Source organism: Balaenoptera musculus, chromosome 10 (genome assembly GCF_009873245.2).
Source record: "Balaenoptera musculus isolate JJ_BM4_2016_0621 chromosome 10, mBalMus1.pri.v3, whole genome shotgun sequence".
In the NCBI taxonomy this organism is placed as follows: domain Eukaryota; kingdom Metazoa; phylum Chordata; class Mammalia; order Artiodactyla; family Balaenopteridae; genus Balaenoptera; species Balaenoptera musculus.
The window spans coordinates 82,930,522-82,951,790 of record NC_045794.1 but is presented as its reverse complement, the minus strand read 5'-3'; the positions used below and the strand labels follow the sequence as shown (position 1 = coordinate 82,951,790).

The 21,269-nt window shown below is 36.0% G+C and overlaps 1 protein-coding gene across 1 annotated transcript in view; it reads left to right on the top strand.

Moving 5' to 3' along the window:
- UHRF1BP1L (UHRF1 binding protein 1 like) overlaps nucleotides 1-11,683 on the top strand; it is a 91,612-nt gene extending 79,929 nt beyond the window's left edge. Inside the window, 5 exon segments of the mRNA XM_036865235.1 lie at nucleotides 435-688; nucleotides 1,006-1,114; nucleotides 9,541-9,734; nucleotides 11,437-11,544; nucleotides 11,546-11,683. Coding sequence (XP_036721130.1) covers nucleotides 435-688; nucleotides 1,006-1,114; nucleotides 9,541-9,734; nucleotides 11,437-11,544; nucleotides 11,546-11,587 — 707 coding nt within the window. The 3' untranslated portion in view covers nucleotides 11,588-11,683.
- The last annotated feature ends 9,586 nt before the right edge of the window (nucleotides 11,684-21,269 follow it).

The following is a 21,269-nucleotide window of genomic DNA, read 5'->3' as shown; positions in this document are numbered from 1 at the left end:
CACAGCTACTGAAGCCCGCACGCCTAGAGCCCGTGCTCCGCAACAAGAGAAGCCACTGCAGTGAGAAGCCCGCGCAGCACAACGAAGAGTAGCCCCTGCTCCCCGCTCGCCGCAGCTAGAGAAAGCTCATGCACACCAGCGAAGACCCAATGCAGACAAAAATAAATAAATAAATAAATAAATATTTTAGAAAAGTATAGACAAGGCAGCATCATTGCAGTAGAAAGATTGTCTATAAAAATGGAAATTGGGAAAATTAGGGTTGGGTACATGTGGTATATGTACTGTAAATATAAATTAAGTGTAAATATTAAAAGTTTATTATTGCTTTAACATTGTACAAAGTGACAGTACCTCTTAATGACAAATAATTGAGAGTGACATTTTTGAGTAGTGCTACAAAGTTATAATTTTTATTTGTTCTTTTTTCACAGTTTCAGATCATAAAGCTGTAATTCATTCTAAATCCTCTCCTGAGATTACTCTGAGATTTGAAAGTGGGCCTGGTGCTGTAATACACTCTTTGCTTGCAGAAAAGAATGGCTTTCTGCAGTGCCATATAGAAAACTTTAGCACTGAGTTTCTTATATCTTCTCTTATGAATATTCAACATTTTTTGGAAGATGAAACTGTTGCAACAGTGATGCCAATGAAGATACAAGTTTCTAACACAAAAATAAATTTAAAAGTATGTTAACAAATATTTTTATATTTCCATGTTATAAATGTTCACTTTGCCTACCTGGACTTTGATTCATGTCTAGAAATATGAACTTGTTGGTCTTTGTGGTGATGATGTAGAGATTTTTCATAGAAATTAGAAAATATCAAAATAAAATGAGCAGTTTTCTCACTGTATGAACTAAAGCATGTTAAAGATATATTTTGAACTCATTAAGAATATTATTGGCTGAAGTAGTGTTTAAGAAAATGATTAATTGAAGATGATTAATTTTATCTTTTACTTTAATAACAACATGCCAATACTATTTCTCTTTCCCGTAGGATGACAGTCCTCGTAGTAGTACAGTATCCCTTGAACCAGCTCCTGTAACTGTTCATATTGATCATCTTGTGGTAGAGAGAAATGATGATGGCTCTTTTCATATCAGAGGTATATATGAAAACAGTTTAAGTGAACATTTAACTGAAATTTGACATTATTAGTATGCCGATTGTTTTTTTTTCACTCATACTTTTTATATACTATTTTATATGTGTGTGCATATGTAGTAGTAGATGATTTAGGGACACTTTGAGGACACTGTGTTAAAATATCCATGTATGAACCTCTAGCTCAGGAATAACTCATCTACAATTGATTTAGTATCTATTCTACAAATGTGTTTTGAATGAAGTCCTTCCAGGTTTATCTCAAGCTTCTCCTTTTCAACGAACCCTTCTCTATAACTTGATGTGACTTCTTAAAATTCTTGAGTACTTATTCTCCATACATTAGTTACTTATAGTATATTGCTATGTATTTAGTTCTGTTTTAGTGCTTGTATCTCCATTCTAGCAAGATTTCTAAGGTTCCTCATGTAAGGACTGTGTCTTCTAAGGTAGTGTGGAGTAGTGGAAAGAGCTTGAGTTGGTAGACCTAGGTGTTCTAGTCCTCACTTTGTTAGTAGCTACTTGAGGGTGAAATGTGAGGGACCGATAAGAGGCGAACCAGAAAAATCTGTAGCCAGAAACCATGAAAGAGAAAACTGTTGCTGAGGTAGAAGCAGTTTGTGGGGCACTCTTGACTGAAGAGTCCTTCCTCTCTGGAGCTGGGGAACAGCTACAGCAAACATAGAAGTCAGGCCAAGAAAGATCAAAATGTCAGCTTCATTACTGGTAAAAGCTCAGGTGAAGATAGCTCAGGTGTGAGAAGTTAGGTTTGCTGTATGGCTCTTGCTCCCAGATGCTTTAGATCCCAAAACTACAGGTCTGTCTTACACAAAAAGCAGAGCAGAGTGCTCCAGTGCTCCAGAGTGCTGAAGAAAAGTTGAGACTTTTAAAGAAATATAATTAATATCCTCAGACAGATGATAGGATTTTGAACTCAAAACAAGAACAAGCTTTTATGGAAAATAACCAGTTAGAAATCCTTGAAAATTAAAAACCTGATCTTTGAAGTAAAAAATAGTAGGTCACCTAAAATCTATCAGCTCTACCTTCAAGAGATATCCAGAGTCAGACCTGAATCATACAGTATGTAGCTGTCCCAGATTGGCTTCTTTCACTTAGTTATATGATTTAAGGTTTCTCCATATATTTTCAAGGCTTAATAGCTCATTTCCTTTTAGAGCCAAATAATATTCCATTGTCTGAATATTCCACAGTTTATTTCACCTACTGAAGGACATCTTGGTTGCTTCCATATTTTGGCAGTTATGAATAAAACTGCTGTACACATTCACATGCAGGTGTTTGTGTGGACATAAATTTTCAGCTCCTTTGGGTAAATACCAAGGAGTGTGATTGCTGGATGTTATGGTTAAGAGTACGTTTAGTTTTGTAAGAAAATGGCTGTACTACTTTACATTCTTACCAGCTGTGGATGAGATTTCTTGTTGCTCTATGTTCTCACTAACATTTGGTGTTGTCAGTGTTCTGGATTTTGGCCATTCTACATAGGTGTGTAGTGGCATGCTGTTGTTTTAATTTGCATTTCCCTGATGACATATGATGTATGCATCTTTTCATATGCTGATTTGCCATCTATATATCTTCTTTACTGAGGTGCTCTTAAAGTCATTGGCCTCAGAGAGAGATTTCATATTGATAAAAGATCCCCCAAAACATACCTCAGTCATAAACCTTTATCCATCTAACAACATAACTAAAAAATATAAAGCAAACCTATTTGAAGTAAAGAGAAATGGAATCATATCATATTGAGATGCTACAATCATAGAGAAACTTTTACATGCCTCTCAGAGTACAAATATAGATACATAAATATAAATATGTGTGTGTGTGTGTGTGTGTATATATATATATATATATATATATTTGAATTCAACAAACAGGTAATTTCAAATACCCATAAAACTTCTCTATTAATTCAATCTCAAAGAAAATATCAACAGATTCCAAAACATAGAGTTCATGCAGGCCATTTCTCTGATATCAGTGCAATAAAGTTTGTCATTGACATAAAAATGTAGCAGAAAATAAAATATTTTTTAAATTAATTAATTTATTTTATTTTTGGCTGCGTTGGGTGTTCGTTGCGGTGCGGGGGCTACTCTTCGTTGCAGTGCGTGGGCTTCTCGTTGCAGAGCACGGGCTCTAAGCTCACGGGCTTCAGTAGTTGTGACACACAGGCTCAGTAGTTGTGGCGCACGGGCTTAGTTGCTCCACAGCATGTGAGATCTTCCCAGACCAGGGCTCTAATCTGTGTCCTCTGCATTGGCAGGTGGATTCTTAACCACTGTGCCACCAGGGAAGTCCCAAATAAAATATCTATACTTGACAAAATTTAAAACAATCCTTGCTCTAGTTCTTGGGGATTTATTGGCAACTGAGTGAGATTGATTACTATTTGCTAAAGAAAACAAAAACAAATATTTGTTTTAAATGAGAGGTTTATAATATCTGAAGAAAAATATCCACTTGCATACACATAATGGAGAAATAAAGAATTACATAGACATCAATTTAATGAGTAAAAACTAATTTAAAATCAAGGTCCTTTGAAAAAATTTTCTCTGTATTTTCCCCTATATTTCTTATCTATATTTTATAATTAGTCAAATATCAATACATATTTTACCAATTGTGAACTGTATTTTAATGTAGTAGCTAAGGCAAAAGTGAATCACTGGTCCAGCAAGGGCATATATTTGCATGAAGATCATTTCAATATGGAAACTCCATTTGGATTTGTCTTTAAAGTTGTATGGGTTAAAAAAAAGTCACATATGAGGGACTTCCCTGGCGGTCCATTGGTTAAGACTCTGCGCTTCCATTGCAGGGGGCACAGGTTCGATCCCTGGTCGGGGAACTAAGATCCCACATGTCCCGCGGTGTGGCCAAAAAAAAGAAAAAAAAAAAAATCACATATTTATCTTTTCAGAATATGTCACATTTTTATACACTTCATTTCTTACATTTTTGAAAACTCTTGCTCCTTATCAAATGTTTTACATTTTAGGAATATAATTTTTCTTATTTCATGTTTTTACAGTGACACTTGGATCTTTTCAGCAAAGCCATTTAGGTAGTGATGAAATGTTAGAGAAAAGCATATCCTAGATTTTCTTTAAGTGGGCATCAAAACTCAGGGTATTATTTAAATTTAGCAGCAGTACTCATGTATGTAAATTTTTCTTTTTAAGCATTACTTTTTAAAAAAAATTATTTATTTATTTTTGGCTGCGTTGGGTCTTCGTTGCTGTGCACAGGCTTTCTCTAGTTGTGGCCAGTGGGGGCTACTCTTCATTGCTGTGCACGGGCTTCTCATTGCAGTGGCTTCTCTTGTTGCAGACCACAGGCCCTAGGCGTGCAGCCTTCAGTAGCTGTGGCACACAGGCTCAGTAGTTGTGGCTCGCAGGCTCTAGAGCACAGGCTCAGTAGTTGTGGTGCACGGGCCTTGTTGCTCTGTGGCATGTGGGATTTTCCCGGACCAGGGCTTGAACCTGTGTCCCCTGCATTGGCAGGTGGTTTCTTAACCACTGCGCCACCAGGGAAGTCCTGTAAATTGTTGATGTACCTTTCAAAAGCTCATTGAGACGATGGAAAAGATTGTTGTGTTATTCAGGATATTAGCATTGTACAAAATTTAAGACAATTTATTTTAAAGTAGTTTTCCATTGTCTCTGGAAAGAACAACATGTTTTAAGCATAAGCAAGTATGCTTTGTTTTATACAGAGTGTCTCATGTTTTATTTCAGTGTATTCCTAAGAGCAATATCATGAAGCAGATTACATTATGTTATTTTTCTTATCATGTGGAAATGAATTGTATGAGGGTCTTTAGTGTATGATGTACATAATATAACACATAGTCTAATGTACCGCACATAAAGCTTGTATGATAATGTATCATAAATACGACTCAAATTAATATATTAGCCATGATAAACAAGTATTTAACAGTTTTATTTGCTTCTTAGAATTTTGAAGCACTTTGGGTAAATAATTTGAATGGCCCTACTTTCTCAAATAGCTCTTTAAGAAATTTTCAGCTATGGGAGTTCCCTGGTGGTCTAGTGATTAGGATTCGGTGCTTTCACTGCATGGCCCAGGATCAATCCCTGGTCGGGGAACTGAGATCCTGCAAGCCACGTGGCACAGCCAAAAAAGAAAAATAAGGAAAGAAATTTTAAGGTATGCTGAGTTTTTCTCCCTTAAAACAAATTTATTTAGCAAACAGGAGCATTCAGAATAATCTGACTAGTAGGTGTTTCAAAAATTAGTTTTAAGTGTTTGTTGCTGTGATAATAGCAGCTTACCTAATATTTTTCTTTACTCCTTCCTGTTCTTTTAGTGTACTATGAGGTATACTTGCAGCTGCTCTGGATGTGATTAAATAAAGTTCATCATGAAGGAATAGGTGTTTTTTTGTTATTTATTTATTTATTTATTGCCACTTATCATAGTATTCCTCACTTCTTGGGAAAGACTAGTTTTTCAGTAAAGAGAAAGTTAAAATAATTTTTCAGAAAATTACAAAGGTATACTACAGTTTCTTGTTGCTCCAGTGAAATATGACTAATTGAGTAACTTAATAACACTATTATAAGAGAAAAAGACGGAGAATGTTTGTTGTGTGTGTGTGTGTGTGTGTGTGTGTGTGTGTGTATATATATGGTATGTGTGTATATCCTATGCCATCTATTGTTAATTACTTTTAATAGTAGTGTCCTGTCTCTCAACATGTCTTGCACCCAACACACCTAGGACCTGGCATACTCCCGTCTGAGACAGTGGCCATTGTGACATTGACTCCCAGCAAAAGTGTTGTGAGGGAGTACCTCCCAATAGATTATATTGGAATGTTGGGGGTAGGATGGGGCATTGTATATTTAAAGGTCTGTGATGAACAGCTCTTTGCCATATACAGCCTTAGAATCATTGCCATAATACTTCCTCACTGGGAATGAGGGAAGAATTTTTAAATTACTAAACCTAAAGAAAAGTGTAAAACCTAAACTCAGAAGAGTGCCTGTATGACACTCAGAGAAGATAAATGAATAGACATCTTCTGTCTGAATAAACAGAGAACTGTTAAAACCTAGATTTAAAGTCAGATATTTATTGAACACCTACTGTGGTACTAACAGCAATTAATATTTGAATAATGCTTTCCAGTTTGTGAAGTTTTTTACATTAAATATTAACTCACTTAATTCTTACCATAACCCTTTGAGATAATTAAGGCAAGTATTCTTATCATCTCCTTTTTGCAAATGAAGAAATTAAAGTTTAGGTAAGTTGAATGGCTTGTCCAAGGTACAAGATCTAGAAAATAACTAGCAGAGCCTATGCTAGGGGGAAAATGTACATTGTCGTAAGATGCACATTTCATCCATGAGGGGCATGGATTTGTTCATCAAAATTTGTCTTAAGGGCTTCCCTGGTGACGCAGTGGATAAGAATCTGCCTGCCAGTGCAGGGGACGCGGGTTCGATCCCTGGTCCGGGAGGATCCCGCATGCTGCGGAGCAGCTGAGCCCGTGCGCCACAGCTGCTGAGCCTGCGCTCGGGAGCCCGCGAGCCACGACTACTGAGGCCCGCGCGCCTGGAGCCCGTGCTCCGCAACGGGAGAGGCCACTGCAATGAGAGGCCCGTGCACCGCAATGGGGAGTGGCCCCTGCTCGCCGCAACTGGAGAGAGCCCGCATGCAGCAGCGAGGACCCAATACAGTCAAAAATAAATAAATAAAATAAAATAAAATAAAATAAAAAAACAATGCTATTAAAAAAAATAACTATTTAAAAAAAAAATTTGTCTTAAAAACTAGAAAGAAGTTCTTTTAAAGTAAATAAAAGGAAATACGTCTTTCTATAGTAATAGACTCCAATTACCCTTGTCAGTTACAGGTTCTCTCCTTTCCTATCCCTTTCCAGTCCCTCCCATCTTTACACTTGATTCTTCCTGCCTCTTCCTCCCCCTTCCTCCCCTTCTTATCTCTTCCTTTTCCCTTCCTACCTGCTCCTCCCTACTTATCTCTCCCTCTTTTTGTTTCCTAATTGAAGTATTGTTGATTCACAATATTATATTAGTTTCAGGTGTACAGTATAGTGATTCAGTATTTTTATAGATTATACTCCATTAAAAGTTATTACAAGATAATGCCTATACTTCTCTGTGCTATACAATATATCCTGTTGTTTATCTATTTTAATCTATTTTATACCTAGTAGTTTGTATCTCTTAGTCTCATATTCCTCATTTGCCCCTGCCTGCTTTCTTCTCCCTTTTGGTAACCACTAGTTTGTTTTCTGTATCTGTGAGTCTGTTTCTGTTCAGAGCAGCACTGTTTACAGTAGCCAAGATATGGAAGCAACCCAAATGGATAAAGAAGATATGAGATATATATATATACAAACACACACACTGTGGAATATTACTCAACCATAAAAAAAAGAATGAATTCTGCCATTTACAGCAACATGAGTAGACCTAGAGAATATTAAGCTTAGCGAAATAAGTCAGAGAAAAAGAAATACTGATGATTTCACTTATATGTGGAATCTAAAAGGTACTACCAATGAGTGTATATGCAAAACAGACTCACAGCTAACTCTCCGTCTTTATCTCCAGTTACAGCTACATCCCTCTTCCTCTTTTCCCATCCTCACTCCTCTGTCTCCTCCACTCTCTAGCTCTCTCTCCTCCCTCCTCCTCTATTTCATTCCTTCTTTTTCTCTTCCCATATTTCTTCCTCTTCTCTTCTTTTCCTCTCCTTCCCTTTTCTCTCCTCATTCCACTTCCCAGTGATTGAAATAAAATGGGTTTCAGAATTGTTTGATCAGTGTTTTTTTCATTATTCTTAGGATCTCATGAGTAGTGAGATATAGGCTAAATAGAATGGGCCTTGGGCCCTCTATTTTCCTCACTACAGCCTATATAACTCAGCTTTTTTTTTTTTTTAGTTCATATTAGCATTCTATGTCAGATTTCATTTAAAAGAAGAGTTTTGCTCCTCTAAAAGTTTGAAAACCAAAAGTATGTTATAAATTTGTAATCAAGTAGAATTTTAGGGGTGTTACTAATTTTTTGAGGTTGAAAGAGTGGAGAATTTGGCTTTTCCATGGCATAGTACTTTAGGATTTCTCTTATAGTCACTGCCAAGCTGAATCGTATGCTAGTCTGAACCAATACAACAGTTTTTGTAGTTTTTTTCCTAGTTAATACTACTAAAAACATAATCAGTACAGGACAATATTGTAAAAAGTAGTTTCTGATTTGAGACCACTGTAATATAATGAACCCAAGAACAGACTAAAACTCAACTTGATGTCATTTATCCATGTTGATGGAACTACTCCATTTTTATATATACAGAATAGGGGTAAAATTGATAGAACCATTATGGAGGGTAATTTGGCAATATGAACAAAAGCTTTAAAAAATATTTTTGTTCTTTGACTTAGCTAACCCCTTCTGGAAATCTTTTTAAGGGGAAAAATTATTTTGAGCAGTATTACTCTTTTGTCTGCTCAATATAATTTGATATGGTGAACTGCCTTTTTATCATGACTGTTGCACATGATTTTGGTGGACTTAGCAATCATATGACCCTATCACAAAAATGGAGATGGGACCCAGCAGGGCCGATCAAAAGATTTCAGCCCTTGGGACACTGAGTGATACATGAATGGACTGTGACCCAAGCATTCTGAGTCTTTTTTTGTGAATTGAAAAGGACACTGAGAGAGAAGGGGTCACAGGCTGTAAAACTTACTTGTTTGGGGTCACCAGAGGCTACCTTTGCCATCATATGACTGAACTAATCCAGAAGAGAAGAAAAGTGGACCTGAGAAGTAGAGAGAGTCAGGTTCCTAAATTGACACTCCTGAGGACATCATATGAATTCCAGTATCTGGCTATACCTGAAGCACCATCACTTGTTTTTGATTACTGATTTAATCTCTTTACCTGGTGTATTTGCGTCTATTTCTTACTGAGTCTATTTTGGTAGCTTGTGTCTTTGTAGGAATTTTTCTATTTCATCTAAGTTATCTAATTTATTGGTATACAGTTCTTCACAGTATTCCTTTACAATTATTTTTATTTCTGTTAGGTTGACAGTAACGTCCCCTCTTCCATTTCTGATTCTAGTAATTTGTTTCCTTTTTTATTTTTTGGTCCGTCTAAGGTTTTATCAATTTTATTCATGTTTTCAACAGATGAGCTTTTGGTTTTGATTTTGTTCATCTTTTCAATGAATGAGCTTTTTTCTTTTATTGACTTTATTGTTTTTCTGTTTCATAATGTCTTCCTACTAATAGAGATACTCATTTTTAAATTAGTTTTTCACAAGAGAACTTAAGATTTATCAAGTATTTAGAAATGTTATCTGAGTATTTATTTGTTGTATTAGATTCTCAGATGCTTAACTCTAGAAATGATTTGAAAGAAGATGTCAAAAGTGATTCAGTGCTGCTTACCAGTGGAAAGTGTGATCTGAAAAAACAACACAGTGTCACTCAAGCCACTCAGACGAGCCCAGAGGTTCCTTGGCCTTCTCGGTCAGTCAACTTTCCTGAGTGCTCCTTTGACTTTACTAGGGAACAGGTAATGGAAAAACTAGTTCATTCTCATTCAGTTTCAGCAATTAAAGTAAATATTAAATAGTTCAGACATTATTTACTTATTTAACATTTGTTGAGTGCTTGTTATATGCCAGGCACTGTGTTAGATGCTGTTGATACAGTGTTGAGCAAGGTATGGACATTCCCAGCCTTCACAGAGGTTGTAGTCTGATGGAAGATAAAGGAGTAACTGTGGGACAGTGCCAGTTTCTGGAATCTATGAAGGCTTCTTGGAAGATATATTCATTTTGTTGTCTTATTTTTAAGTTGCAAAAGTATTGTTATATTTCAGAACTTTGGAAAAATATTTTAAAACAACTCTAACATATTGTAACCTCCTACAGTGTTATCAGTATTTTTTAATTTTTCCTCCCAGGCTCTTTCCATAATTTTTCTAAACAATTACTATTCTAGTGTATATAACTGTATTTTTTTTTTTTACTTAACATTGTTTAACAGATATTTTCCATATTGCTACATATGCTTCATATATGTATTTTATTTGTTTTTTTAATTCAAGTATAGTCGATGCTTCATATTTGTCGTTAGTGGCAGATTAATATGGGTGTGGATATATTGTCATTTCTAAAGGTTCCTCTTAACATTTGTTAATATTTGAGTTGCTTCTTATTTTTTGCTGTTATAAAATTCTGTCCAGCAGAATTTTAATTCTCTATGCTAGAACCACAGAATGAGTTCATTCATCTGTTTAACAGGATTTGTTGGATGTCAACTCTAAGCTAAGGATATAGAATTGTAACAGTATACCACTCCCTATCTATTAAGAAACTCAAAGTTTAGTGGGAAAGACAGGAGCATGTAAATGGTAGTCAGAACATACTGTTTCATGTGTTATATGTACTAGAGTTTGGGAAGTATAGTGAAATACCCAACTTGGTCTGTAAGGCAGGCATTCTTAAGCTGGTACTAAAAGGTCTGAGAACTCTTTGAAATTGAACGAATTTATTTTAATATATCTGTGTAAATGTGTTTTCCTGTGGAGAAAGTTTTATCACATCTTCCTGGTTAGGGGTTAGGGAATGGTTCTAAGAGGATAAAATGCTTGAACCAAGTCTTAATGAGGGGAGACCTATTGATATCTAGATGAAAATGTCTAATGAGATATTCAGAATGTGGGTCTGGGGCTCAAGATAGAGGCTTGTGCTGGATCAGGCTATCTATAGTTATTGGAACCACAGGAGTAGATGAGAGCATCTAAGAGAGTGGCTCCAGTGGTAAGAGAAGGCGACCAATTATGGAATTTAATAGAATACGAAAAATTTAAGGGTTCTTAAACAGCTGAGGAAGAGATGAAAAGTCCATAGGTAGAGAGGGATAAACAAGAAGGAACTGTAGCATAAAAGGCAAAAGAGGAGAGAGGCTTAACAAGGAGTGGTGAGGTCAGCAGCATCTTAAGAGAAATTGAAATTAAACAAAATCACTATTAGATTTGGAAATTAGAAGTTAATTAGTGTTTTGAATTGCTGGGTCAAAACTTACGGACATTTTTAAGTGCTTGGTATGTGTTTCCAAATAACTTCTCAAAGCAGTTTTCAGCTTAAGTGCATCCCCACCAGCATTGGGTAAGTTTACTGACTCATGTGTCATACCTTTGATACTATATAAAGAGTTTGTGTTTTCTGAAAATGGTTAAGTTTTCTTATTTTCCAAATTTATCATTTCAGCTCATGGAAGAGAATGAATCTCTTAAACAGGAATTGGCTAAAGCTAAAACAGCTCTTGCAGAGGCTCACTTGGAAAAAGATGCTCTTCTCCATCACATAAAGAAGATGACAGTTGAATAGCAGGAGTGGCAGTCAGAAACTTAAATTATAGCTCTGGAGTATGGTGGTTATATTTATAATGTGATGTTACCAATTAGTGGAAGACTTTCCTTTTCATGAAAAGACAATAAAATGAAATAGAATGTGATGAAGTGGTGACTATTCCAAAGCCAGTTTAGAAAATACTAGGTACGGGCATTACAGTCTTTTGGTTGTTTTGTGTTTTGGGGTTTAACCCTCTTTTAAACTGGTGTGATATAGGGAAGTCAACGCATACTGTAAAATAATTACCTGCCTAATGAATAGAAGATGTCATTTCCTAATTTTGATATTACATTATAGGCATTTTTTAAAAAGAAAAATTAAAATCTATGTGTTCCCACTATTTATCACTATTTGTTAATAATTTACTATTATTTACAAAGATTCAGATGCTTTTAGGGCTAATGTAAAATAAAAGGAGGCTTACATTTTAAATGTTATTAAAATTATGTACTTAAATCTATATTTAATTACTGTAAAAAATCCAATCAAATTAATAAATATCTAATGGCTGGGTTTGAAAATTCTAGAAAATCATCACCCTACTGCGCTTATGAAGTAACTTGAAAATGTGAAAAAGAATCATTTTAAGTGATGGGTAAACTGTGTAAGTTGAAGCTATAATTTTCAACAAAGAAGATGGCACAAATGTTAAAATAAAAAGCACAAACTGTAAAAAAGCAAGACATTAGAGTATATGGCCAACTGATTTAAAAAGCATTATTTGTACATTCCTTTAAACGTTTATTGTTAGAAGTAAAAGAGTAATTTAACTATCCTGCTAAATTTAGCAGCATTTGTAACTGTAAGAATTTTAACTAATACTATTTATATTAGTTCTTTACCTTCATCTTTCCTCTATTTAAGGAAGGGAATGTTTTCAGAGAATTTTCTTTTCACGTACATAAAACAATTTCATACCATTCCTGTAGTATCACAACAGGTGGATGTTTGCACATGTCAAATTTATAATGCTAGTTTTGATTAAAGTTCTATGTGACTTATATATATTATCTTCTATAATAAGAAAAACTGGTAAATTTTGAATTCTATTTTCTAGGGATTGTTAAGTTTGAAACCAACATGAGAGAGAATCTCAATCATGCATTATGAAATAAAAGTTTGAGTATTTAAGAAACAGAGGCTTTTAACAATTTAAAATATATTTCTGATAGAATTAAACTAAGTGGGGTCTATTTTAAAATTCACATTCTTAAACATAAATATAACCAAGATAGAACATGAAACAGCTGGACTGCTCTTTCTTTAAGATACTTGAAAATTTTCAAATTTTCAACCATGTTCGGACACTTTATGGTGCTTTGCTTGTTTGGCATGACTTATATAGCCATCCCTCTATCTAAGTACTTGGAAGGAAATACATGTTTCATTTTACATTAAGTGTTGGAGTGATTTTAGATTTTATTGAAAATGGTACTGGCCTTTTTTTTTTTTTCTGTAATGTCCATTTTAATTAACATTATTTAAAATACAGGCCCTGTTTGGGGAGCTAAGGATACAGCAAAGAACAAGTTAAATTGTTATTATTTTACCTCAGAGAGTTTTAAAAATCCTGTTAAACCATTTTAATCTAAGACTATTATATAGTTTTAGATTAAAAGCAAAGGTCTAATTAAATATTTTAAATGTATAGCTTATATCCTTAGTAGAGTACTTTGGATCTATAGGTATATAGTCAACAAAAGCAGTCTCTATTATAGAAAAGCAGGATTGATGGGACATTAACTTCTTCAGAGCTTGCAGTGTTTCTCAGACTTGAGCTATTTGCTCTATATGAATTTTAAATTTATGTGTTATAATTATTTAGTGTTACAGATGCTGAATGTTTTTCTTATTTTCAATTTACTTGGCCTTCTCAAGAAAATGATATAAACAGTAGAGATGATAATTAATGTGGATCTGAATATTCTGTATGCTTTGTTAGACTTTTAAAAATTTATAGTGATTACTATTTTTATAGAGATTTAAAATTAATAAAACACTTCCAAAAGCATTATGTAATTCCGACAGCAAACCTGGGAGGTAGGTATTATTCACATTTTAAAAGTTAAATAAAAAACTTAAGGCTCAGACAGAACAACTGACTTGACTGAAATCACAATAACCTGCTCTTTTTACTTAAATCCCAATTATATGCTTTTATTTTATCTTATTCCTTATTTCACAGATTTTTCCTGAGGTGGGGAAAGGAATCACTTGTTGGTCTTTTATCTGTTTTTCTTTTAAACATAAATAATAATACTTTTAAAGTGTGTGTGTGTATGATGTGTGTATTATTCAAACTATTTAAAAGATAAGGGGAGAATTTTTTTTAAGTTAACCTCAACCTTTTTAGCTGTGTGAGAAATATAGGAATCAACCTGTAATAAACTTACCAGAGTTTTTAAATGACCACAAATTAGATATAAAGTTGCCATGTCTTTGCTAAGTCCCTAGCAGAGATGTTAGTAATCAGGGAAAGAAAATGATATTTGTGTTTTCCTTTTTAATTTTACGTATGTGAAAAACATTTTCTTGGCATCTTGTATTTTTTTTCTTTTCTCGTTTTATCCTAGAATTCAAAAGATCACCATGTGACACTAGTTGTAATGAAACATTATTTTTATTTAAGCCATGTAAGAATGGCTATATAAGATTGCAGGCAAATATATGTGAAAAAATTAACCAGAAACTCCTTTTGGATTTTTATTGTAGTTATTGTTATTCAGTACTTGTCAATACAGGGGTTAAAACTTCCTCTTTAAGTTTTTATTAACGTATCCAATCTAAGGTACCACCATCACCCTGGTTTCCAAGCTGGTAACCTAGAACTCCTCTTAGACACCTTCCTCTCCCTAACTGCAAGCCCCCCACCCCCAAATCAGTTCACTACTGCGTCCTGTTATTTTACCTTGTAAATTTGTCTACTTCTCTTCACTTACCACCTTCCTAATCTAAGCTACCATCAGCACTTTTTACCTGCCTTACTGCAGTCGACTCCTAACTGGTCTTCCTAAGCTGCTCTGGCCTTCCTTATTCATTTTTATAGGCAGGGAGAATTCTCTTTTTTGAAGTGCAGTTTTCATCAAGGCAACCCACCTACCCCCAGTTTCACCTCTAGCTTAAAACACATTAATGGCGTTTCATTGCTCTTATGATTAAAACAAAAATATTTTATGTTGCCTATGAGATTATGTATTAGGGCCACTATTTATATTATAATTCTGAACGTTGAAAAAGTTAATGTCTCAAAACATTAAAACAATGACTGGCACATCACCTTAAAAAGCATTTAATAGAGGTTAGTTATTATTATTACTTCTTAGTTTCATTTTGCACCATGTTTCACTTTCTTTGTGTTCTACCCTCATTGCACTTTAACTGTCTGGAATAAGTGAGAATCAAGGTGCCTCTTCCACCATAGGAACCTTTGTTCATGCTATTCCTTTGGCTTGAAGTACTTTCATTGCTTAGTTAATTCCTATTTGTCTTTTGGATCTCAGCTAATTCATCACTTCCTGAGGGAAGCATTCCCTAATTTCTTTCACCAGAGTAAGACCCACTGTTATACATTGTCACACGAACACATACCACTACTTAGCATTGAACACCTTTGTAATTTTATATGTTTTTGATTAATGTAGACCCTCTACATTGTAAACTCCATGAGGACAGGAATTGTGTGTGTTTTTGTTGTCACTGTTCAACTTTGCATTCCTTGTGCCTCATACAGTGCCTGGCACATAGTAGGTTCTCAATAAATTTGTTGAAAGAATAAAAGGAATGGATGAGGTATCAAAGATGTCTTTCAGGTATTGAGTTCTTCCTCTCAGTTGGATTGAGGGGAAATGGAACATAGGCATAAAAGTAGGAGGTCGTAGTTATTAAAAGTGGCATACTCCTTGAGTCCATAGGGAAAGAAAAAGATGGAGAATGGAGAAATTTGCCATATTATGTCCTTCTGAATTTTAAATACCTGAAATTCTAGATGATTTATCACAAATCATCACAAAAGAGAAAATTAGCACATTGATTCATACAGCCACTGCAGTGCCAGAATGTCATCTGGCTTTGATTGTAACATATGGTGTTGTGGCTGTTGAGATCTGCCAGTCCTGTCAGCTAAACGGAGTGGAAATAAGGCCAAAAACGTAGTGGCTGAAATAGTTTTCAATTTTGAGAAATTGATACACAGGATCAGTTGTGCCTAAATCCTTAAGGTGTTAACAGTCTCATTTTACCTTGCACCCAGGGATGCTAAAGAGAATAAATTTTGAGCTATGTTTCAATTTCCTTTTAGAATAAAATACCCAAAGTTGGAATTATGCAGGATATATATAGAAACATTAAAGAAGTAATGTTTTTAAACACTGATTTCTTCATTAAACTATAATACTTGACATTTAAAAATATTTTTTGCTGCTTTTTTGAGAAGCACAAAAATTAAGGTAACATGAAGCAAAAATGTAAGCATGATGATTTTTATAAACCATTAGATATTATCTAATAGATCATTGTACACTGGAGGGAAATTCATGTTAATGTTACAATATTGAAATTCAATATAAGTGCTGCCCACACTACTGGGCTGGTAGGACTGAGGATTTGAAACTTTTACGAGAAAAATTTTAAGAAATATGAAATCAACTAAATGTCTTTTTTTTTCTATTTGTATAGTAGGATAGTTTTTTCTAGTCTTAGAAAAAAAAAATGTATCACTAAATCACCAAGAGGAGTAATCAGGGTTTTAAAAGATTTTGAAACCATTTAGGTTAAAAGGCAATAGTAAATAATTTATACGTTAGGATTTATTTTCACTTTGCTTGTGTCACCAATCAAAAGTCAATTCATTCTTTCCAATAACTTATATTAAGCTGATTGAATGGTAAGTAAAATTTCTCATTCTTGACTTTAATTCTTCACTTTTATGTGAAGACATATTTGATTGTTTAGGTGAAGAAATATACCTGAGCGTTTTGGAGTTTAAGAGAGTACAGTGAAGTGATTAACCTTCTTCTTGCAACCACTTAGGAGAACTGTTTTATTGATGTAACAAAAAACTCAAAATACTGAATTACAACCATCAAGACTGAGAATTTTAAAAATAAAAAAGAGAGAGACCTTCAAGATGGCAGAGGAGTAAGACGTGGAGATCACCTTCCTCCCCACAAATACATCAGAAATACATCTACATGTGGAAAAACTGCTACAGTAAATCTACGGAACGCTGGCAGAAGACCTCAGACTTCCCAAAAGGCAAGAAACTCCCCACGTACCTGGGTAGGGCAAAAGAAAAAAGAGAAAACAGAGACAAAAGAATAGGGATGGGACCTGCACCTCTGGGAGGGAGCTGTGAAGAAGGAAAAGTTTCCACACACTAGGAAGCCCCTTCACTGGCGGAGATGGGGGGTGGCAGGGGGGAAGCTTCGGAGCCACGGAGGAGAGTGCAGCAACAGGGGTGCAGAGGGCAAAGTGCAGAGATTCCCTCACAGAGGACTGGTGCCGACCAGCACTCACCAGCCTGAGAGGCTTGTCTGCTCACCCACTAGGGCGGGTGGGGGCTGGGAGCTGAGACTTGGGCTTCGGAGGTCAGATCCCAAGGAAAGGACTTGGGTTGGCTGTGTGAACACAGCCTGAAGGGGGCTAGTGTGCCACAGGTAGCTGGGAGGGAGTCCGGGAAAAAGTCTGGATCTGCCCAAGAGATAAGAGACCACTGTTCCGGGGTGTGGGAGGGGAGGGGATTCAGAGCACCACCTAAATGAGCTCCAGAGATGGGCTCGAGCTGTGGCTATCAGCACGGATGCCAGAGATGGGCATGAAATGCTAAGGCTGCTGCTGCAGCCACCAAAAAGCCTGTGTGCAAGCACAGGTCACTCTCCACACCTCCGCTTCCGGGAGCTTGTGCAGCCCGACACTGCCAGGTTCCCATGATCCAGGGACAACTTCCCCGGCAGAACACACGGCGCACCTCAGGCTGTTGCAATGTCATGTTGGCCTCTGCTGCTGCAGGCTTGCCCTGCATTCCGTACCCCTTCTTCCCCCTGGCCTGAGTGAGCCAGAGCCCCCGAAGCAGCTGCTTCTTTAACCCCATCCTGTCTGAGTGAAGAACAGATGCCCTCAGGTGACCTACATGCAGAGGCGGGGCCAAATCCAGAGCTGAACCCCAGGAACTGTGCGAACAAAGAAGAGAAAGGGAAATTTCTCCGAGCTTGGGAGCAACTGTAGACTTGCGGTTTGCTTTCTGCATCTAATGTGTTTCTGGTTTTATGTTTATCTTAGTATTTAGAGTTTATTATCATGGGTAGATTTGTTTATTGATTTGGTTGCTCTCTTCCTTTCTATATATATATATATTTTTTTTCCTTTTTCTCTTTTTCTGAGTGTGTATGTATATGCTTCTTTGTGGGATTTTGTCTGTATAACTTTGCTTTTACCATTTGTCCTAGGGTTCTGTCTGTTCGTTTTTTGTTCTTTTTTTTTAGTATAGTTTTCAGCGCTTGCTATCATTGGTGGATTTGTTGTTGTTTGGTTTGGCTGCTGTCTTCTTGCTTTTTTTTTTCTTTTCCTTTTTCTTATTACTTTTTAATAATTTTTTTATTTTTTATTTTAATTATTTTATTTTGTTTTTTTCTTTCTTTCTTTCTATTTTTCTCCCTTTTCTTCTGAGCCATGTGGCTGACAGGGACTTGCTGCTCCAGCCGGGTGTCAGGCCTGTGCCTCTGAGGTGGGAGAGCCGAGCTCAGGACATTGGTCTACCAGAGACCTCCCGGCTCCATGTAATGTGAAAGCTCTCACAGAGACCTCCATCTCAACGCTAAGACCCAGCTCCACTCAACGACCAGCTGCTACAGTACTGGACACCCTATGCCAAACAACTAGTAAGACAGGAACACAGCCCCACCCATTAGCAGAGAGGCTGCCTAAAATCATAATAAGGTCACAGACACCCAAAAACACACCACCAGACGCAGACCTGCCCACCAGAAAGACAAGATCCAGCCTCGTCCACCAGAACACAGGCACTAGGCCCCTCCACCAGGAAGCGTACACAACCCAATGAACCAACCTAAGCCACTGGGGACAGACACCAAAAACAATGGGAACTACAAACCTGCAGCCTGTGAAAAGGAGACCCCAAACACAGTAAGTTAAGCAAAATGGGAAGACAGAGAAATATGCAGCAGTTGAAGGAGCAAGGTAAAACCCACCATACCAAACAAATGAAGAGGAAATAGGCAGTCTGCCTGAAAAAGAATTCAGAGTAATGATAGTAAAGATCCAAAATCTTGGAAATAGAATGGAGAAAATACAAGAAACGTTTAACAAGGACCTAGAAGAACTAAAGAGCAAACAAACAATGATGAACAACACAATAAATGAAATTTAAAATTCTCTAGAAGGCATCAATAGAATAACTGAGGCAGAAGAACAGATAAGTGACCTGGAAGATAAAATAGTGGAAATAACTACTGCAGAGCAGAATAAAGAAAAAAGAAAGAAAAGAATTGAGAACAGTCTCAGAGACCTCTGGCACAACATTAAACAGACCAACATTTGAATTATAAGAATCCCAGAAGAAGAAGAGAAAAAGGGACTGAGAAAATATTTGAAGAGGTTACAGGTGAAAACTTACCTAATACGGGAAAAGAAAGAGTCAATCAAGTTCAGGAAGCACAGAGAGTGCCATAGAGGATAAATCCAAGGAGAAACATGCCAAGACACATATTAAGCTATCAAAAATTAAATACAAAGACAAAATATTAAAAGCAACAAGGGAAAAACAAGAAATAACATACAAGGGAATCCCTATAGGTTAACAGCTGATCTTTCAGCAGAAACTCTGCAAGCCAGAAGGCAGTGGCAGGACATATTTAAAGTGATGAAAGTGAAGAACCTACAACCAAGATGACTCTACCCAGCAAGGATCTCATTCAGATTTGATGAAGAAATTAAAACCTTTACAGACAAGCAAAAGCTAAGACAATTCAGCACCACCAAACCAGCCTTGCAACTAATGCTAAAGGAACTTGTCTAGGCAGGAAACACAAGAGAAGGAAAAGACCTACAAAACAAACCCAAAACAATTAAGAAAATGGTAATAGGAACATACATATCTATAATTACCTTAAATGTAGATGGATTAAATGCTCCAACCAAAAGATATAGACTGACTGAATGGATACAAAAACAAGACCCGTATATATTCTGTCTACAAGAGACCCACTTCAGACTTAGGGACACATACAGACTGAAAGTGAGGGGATGGAATAAGATATTCCATGCAAATGGAAATCAAAAGAAAGCTGGAGTAGGAATTCTTATATCAGACAAAATAGACTTTAAAATAAAGACTACTACAAGAGACAAAGGAGGACCCTACATAATGATCAAGGGATCAATCCAAGAAGAAGATATAACAATTGTAAATATTTATGCACCCAACATAGGAGCACCTCAATACATAAGGGAAATGCTAACAGCCATAAAAGGGAAAATTGACAGTTATCACAATCATAGTGGGGGACTTTAACACCCCACTTTCACCAATGGACAGATCATCCAAAATGAAAATAAATAAGGAAACACAAGCTTTAAATGATACATTAAACAAGATGGACTCAATTGATATTTATAGGATATTCCATCCAAAAACAACAGAATACACTTTCTTCTCAAGTGCTCATGGAACATTCTCCAGGATAGATCATATCTTGGGTCACAAATCAAGCCTTGGTAAATTTAAGAAAATTGAAATCGTATCAAGTATCTTTTCCGACCCCAACGCTATGAGACTAGATATCAATTACAGGAAAAAATTTGTAAAAAATAAAAGCACATGGAGGCTAAACAATACACTACTTAATAACCAAGAGATCACCGAAAAAATCAAAGAGTAAATCAAAAAATCCCTAGAAACAAATGACTATGAAATCATGACGAACCAAAACCTATGGGATGCAGCAAAAGCAGTTCTAAGAGGGAAGTTTATAGCAATACAATCCTACCTTCAGAAATAAGAAACATCTCAAATAACCTAACCTTATACATAGAGCAATTAAAGAAGAATGAAAAACCCCCCAAAGTTAGCAGAAGGAAAGAAATCATAAAGACCAGATGACAGATAAATGAAAAAAAATTAAGGCTACAATAGCAAAGATAAATAAAACTAAAAGCTCCTTCTTGTAGAAGATTAAAAAATTTGATAAACCATTAGCCAGACTCTTCAAGAAAAAAAGGGAGAAGACTCAAATCAATAGAATTAGAAATGAAAAAGGGGAAGTAACAACTGACACTGCAGAAATACAAAGGATCATGAGAGATTACTACAAGCAACTATATGCCTGTAAAATGGACAACCTGGAAGAAATGAACAAATTCTTAGAAAAGCACAACCTTCCAAGACTGAACCATGACGAAATAGAAAATATAAACAGACCAATCACAAGCACTGAAATCGAAACTGTGATTAAAAATATTCCAGCAAACAAAAGCACAGGACCAGATGGCTTCACAGGCGAATTCTACCCAACATTTAGAGAAGAGCTAACACCTGTCCTTCTCAAACTCTTCCAAAATATAGCAGAGGGAGGAAAACTCCCAAACTCATTCTCCGAGGCCACCATCACCCTGATACCAAAACCAGACAAAGATGTCACAAAGAAAGAAAAGTACAGGCCAATATCACTGATGAA